We start from the raw sequence: 5,061 nt of genomic DNA on the forward strand, positions 1-5,061 counted from the left end.
GACATATATATATAGATGATACATAAAGACATTAACAAATAATCTTAGCGGGATCATCTACTTAAATCGTCGAAAGATCAATTAGATTAGAGATTTTTTTTTTCGCAGACTACACCGACGACATCGTCCTTATCGTGTATTTGACAATTCAATTTGTACAGTTTTTTTACGTAGGACATATTGAAATATCATCCTTGATCATCATCGAGCCACTAACAGCCCTTGGCAGATAAGGAAATCTAATACGGTAGAGTTTTCTCAAAAAAGTACTCACTGGCAACACCTTCTATAGTTCTCTATAACCTAGTCTATTGATTTGTGGAACCTACAAGCTGTGTATACTGACCTTTTATGATGAGAAGTAGAAGTACACCAGGGGCTAGCGCTTTCATTTTTCTTCGCCTCGGGGCCGCTGTTGTTGAAAAGTTAAAATCCTCCATAACGACTTCACCACGAGGCTTCTAACCCCGTCCTCGTGAGATGAAGAAGCCAGCAGGTGTCCAGAAGTGGTTCTGGACAGTGCACGGTGGCCCCGCTCTATCCTGGCCACACTCTACAAGGCATCGTCCACTATGTGCAACTGATGCTCATATCCGTCCACAATCACCACTATCATTATTATCGTCATCTTACTGTGTCCCTTAATTCACCAGGACACATTAGATATCAGCAGATGCACTAAGCACACACCAAATGATATCTTCCCTAGTCTTCGATCCTTTTGTTTCTTCGTTTTCTCGGGTTATTCTCTTTGTTTATATACGATGCCCTAACACTTGAACATACCTCGACAACACCTCAATTCAAAGGCAAACACCATTGCAATTGAGCGTGCCAACCTCATGATGACTCGTGACATTTAAGCATTCACTTCACACACATCGATTAGCATACTCATCATAAGCATTTGAGTAAACCGATTACACACATCTGCAGATCAACGCGTAGCTGCAATCCACAAGACACGCACAAAAACACACGCTGTTGTTGATCTTGTTATTGTTGTTCCTTGTTACTTTTTTGTTGATTTCTCTGCTTTCTTGACTCTCCCCTGTATTTCATATAGGTGAATAGGAATAAAATGTTACCGCTCCAGCTGATGTCGACTAGCAAACTGACCGATGCAGGGTGACAAGTTAGGGTACTAATAAGAGCAGGTTTTGCAATCCGATACCTTCTGCTGTGCTGACGGCTTTTGTGGGAGAAAATTTTGGTCAAGAAACTCGCCGCCACGAGTACTAGTCGAAAGAACGATGCTCTCTGCACTTTGTCGAACGTCAGCGACTTAGATCAGTGCCAACAGAATGACCAGCAGCAATGGGAATTAGTGCTGTTCCGTAACACTACAACAATTGGACGACACGACAACGCAGCCTCCTCTTTGTCGTCCGACCGCACGGACTCTGGCCGGGCGCTCGTCCGTTCTTAGAACTCTGCATGCCATGTGCTCCAGAACTCGAGCTACTAAAGCGCCGCCCACGTACACGCAGCGCCCCCTGTCTGAGACCCCCGTAACTAACGTGTGCGCGCGCTCTTTACATTGTGGGCCACGGTGAGGCTGCTGTTTGTCTGTCTGCTGTGTTCCGCTAGTTCCGCCGGCAGGAGAGCCGTAAGGAGGAATCTCGGATCAACCCAAGGCTGTTGAGGGCCCCTTCTCCCTAAACGACCCTGAAGCGTCCCGGGATACACAGTACTTGGTGCTGGTCGGTCCTACAGCCAGCGTAGCCGGCTAGTCGCCTTTCCATCCAATTTTTCCTCTGAGTGAGGCAGCAGCAGTGTAGGAGAGGGACGCAAACGGCTTCTTCTTACGACCTTTCCATATCCCCCTGACGGAGGCGACCGCGAAGCGCTTTTCTCTCGGCCAAGCCGCCTGTCGGTACACGAGTAGTATAGGCCTAAGGGTTTGACACAGGACGGTGAAGCACGGAAGGAAGAAGGACCGACCTAGTGACCGAGCCGAGACTCCCCCTCTGCCCCGTCCGCGACAGATGACTAGCGCCACTGATATAAGCCAAAGGAAAGATGATTTCGCTACTAATGCTGCTATGGGAGGCTAGCATAGGAGTAGCCGATCCCCGGACCCCGCTGCCAATCTCCAAATCCCGGTACTCCTAGAACAAGAGAACGAACAGGTTGTTGTCGCCGACCGTCGCTGCCGCCGCCAACGCCACCGGCTGAACGGGTATGCCATACCGTGCTGCTCGTCTTGCGTTAGCTTTGTGTCTGTTTGACGGACTACCTAGCGACGAACAAACAAATCTATCTTATCCTATATGGAACGCTTATTGCGAACAATATTGTTCAGCCGTGTCGAGCTAGTATGAATTGCATGCCTGTTCTAGAATATAATGCGTTTAGAAAATGAACACGATACATATATGTGTACACATATACAAAAATACTGTAATTGCAAAACATGTTGGCAAAACGATGGATGAAAAATAGAAGACTCACACGAACAAACAACGGATTGGGTCGTAAACAATTGACCACCTTAAATAGATTATGATGGCATTGTCCTATTTAAGTAGATGGTGAATTGGGTTTACTTTGTAATTATTATCTGAGTTATTCTCGTTACGTGCTTCCTCTATGAAAGCAAGTGATAAACTTCGTCTATAAACGTACGGTATGCAGATTGCTCCACGCCAATCTAAGGCATCAATAGTTAAACCCAGGGCCTCCGAAGATTCAATTTTACCATTATTTGCCTAAAAATAAATTTGTCTTAGGGGCTATTACTAGGGTACTACAAAAAGTTAAATTTGTAGGTAATCGTTTTATATTGTCCGGTATCATGGTAATCATGCTTTTAAAGGAGAGAAATAGTTTGGTTAAAGGTCTCCACGTCAAATACGGTTCAAGTGTCACGGTTTTTCTTTGCACCAGTATTAATAAGCCACTCGCATTAGGCTAAAAGTTTAATAAAAACGCTCGCGGGATACCCGGCTATTCAGTCCTATTTTCTAACTGGGCGTTGTAGCGCACGCAGTATAGGAGGCACCAATAAAAATAGGTTTCTTTACTCTAGAGTCAAACAGGACTTAGATGCACTATCTGTTTATTTGACGGAAACGATACGGATATTGGATAACTTGTTTTGTTCTTTTTTAGGAGTATAAAGCCCTTTTCTGACGGTCAAGCGTTGTACAGCAACAGCTACAGGCTTTGGTCTTAGAGAGGCAGAAAAAATGTAATGTTTTTTAACACCATACAGAATATTTTCTGAGAAAAATCAAACCATGTTCTCCTCCACTTATTCTAACCCTCCACTTAAGTTATTGATTATAATTGATTACAAAAATAGAACATTGTGCGTAGCTACAACCATGAACTCATCTGGGTAGAGATTTACTTATAACAGTTTTCTTGTGAAGTAAAAGTGCGGAAGTAGTGAAGACGTTATGGCTCGACGAATAGGATCTAATAATTCGATCTGACAACTCCATCAAACTGGGGCTGGGTGGCTGGCGCCACTATATATCATTTTTAGTCATACAATACCAAACCCACTCAGAGTCGCCGAGGCCTTTATGTACCGACCATACTTAGCTTTTCCATTTTCCCAATTCGTCACCCTCCATCATCTCTCATTAGCCAGATTTTTCACAAACTACATATGTTATTCTCTCGTCACACTGTTTTCTGACGCATCCTTTTCGCGAATGCACAGTTACTGCTCACAAGTCTTCATGGAGGTAACTAACCAGACTTTCCGATCTTAGTTTTCACCCCCTGGAGTCGTTTACATCAATCGATCTTATAGCCAACTTTGTACAGCCTTGGTCGACGGGCAAATCTGAAATGCGTCTCTTCGATAGCAAATTAGGCGTTAGCGGCTTGGTAGAAGACATAGGTCACCTTAGGGACTTCCGAAACTCCAGTTTAATTAGAAAATTTTCATTATTTTTTAGTCACTTTGATTTATTGCAACGTTTGAGCAAGCGAATAAATTTTGATCAAAGTAGTGTCTGTTGCTCTCTAGGACTCTTTTGTAGTCCTAATATAGTCTGAAAAGAAAGTACATCTTTGTTTTTAAAAGCGATTTTTTCCGTATCATTTGCGGAGTTCGGGCTCTGTTTTGTTTTCCTGGCTATGCCACACTGATCAAAAGATCAGATAAAGCAACGTCCGAATTGAACGCTAAGTGAAAAAAGTTATCCGTTGGAGGTTCGTTAGCGCTTGCTAAGTTACTAAAGCCGTATGCGGCAGAGCGTTGTGATGCAGCAATATAGTTTTGCCTCGCCCTGTGCCAGTCCAAGCCTTAAACTATCCATTCGTGGTTCAGACAGATAAGTTAATTTATGTAACGGGCTTCTTCTTTAAGGTTTGAGTAGCCCATAGTCTAACGCTCTTTTCTCATCCCGCCATACGCAGAGGTGTAACTTTTAAAAATGCATATTGTTTCGTGGCATCCAACTGGAAATAATGTCTAACCATTCAGGTCTGCGTTTAGGGGTCAATCTATCATCGCCCATATAGAAGTGGCGCTTATATAGAATGAAACACATATCGGCAGATATTTGTTTGCTCACTCCGACTGAGTGTATGGGAACTAATCGCTTTTTCCATTCCTTTTCAATTTTTCACAAACGGTTGACAACGGTTATCTAGGCCACTCCCAGCTGTGCAGAGAGCACTTGACTGTGTTGCATCTTGCTTAAGGAGTGCCTGCCTAAACATTCGAAGCGTAGTTCGGTGCCGAAGTTAAAATTTCTGCTATTGAAGTGATTCAAGCAGAACTGGCAAGTTTTAACGCTTAATGAAAGTTCGCTTTGCACTTCGCAAACAACTCTTTTTGTCTCGGCAGAACTTGTTACGGCACGAAAATAGTGAAGGGGGCGCTGTCGGACATGTGTCTTCTCCAGCCCTGTGACTGAACGCATCTAATCAAAAACAACAACAAGTTAATGAAAACAACAGAGGTACACCAGGCGGCTAAAATAGTCATCCTGGGAAATTTTACCTGGGTACGATGATCGTGCAATTCGGTTTCAGCGCCACCTGCCAGATACAATGGGAATATTTGATTCAATTTAATGACAGGCCTATACATTGCGA

At 43.7% G+C, this 5,061-nt stretch overlaps 1 protein-coding gene across 2 annotated transcripts in view; it reads right to left on the reverse strand.

Moving 5' to 3' along the window:
- Positions 1 to 1,457, reverse strand: part of LOC111259890 (cell adhesion molecule Dscam1) — a 134,510-nt gene extending 133,053 nt beyond the window's left edge. For both annotated transcript variants that reach the window (XM_022832246.2, XM_022832247.2), the window contains exon 1: positions 347 to 1,457. In XM_022832246.2, the coding sequence (XP_022687981.1) occupies positions 347 to 440 (94 nt within the window). In that variant the 5' untranslated portion in view covers positions 441 to 1,457. The remainder of the gene's footprint in view (positions 1 to 346) is intronic.
- Between the last annotated feature and the right edge of the window lie 3,604 nt (positions 1,458 to 5,061).

Source organism: Varroa jacobsoni, unplaced genomic scaffold, assembly GCF_002532875.2.
Source record: "Varroa jacobsoni isolate VJ856 unplaced genomic scaffold, vjacob_1.0 scaffold_379, whole genome shotgun sequence".
NCBI lineage: Eukaryota > Metazoa > Arthropoda > Arachnida > Mesostigmata > Varroidae > Varroa > Varroa jacobsoni.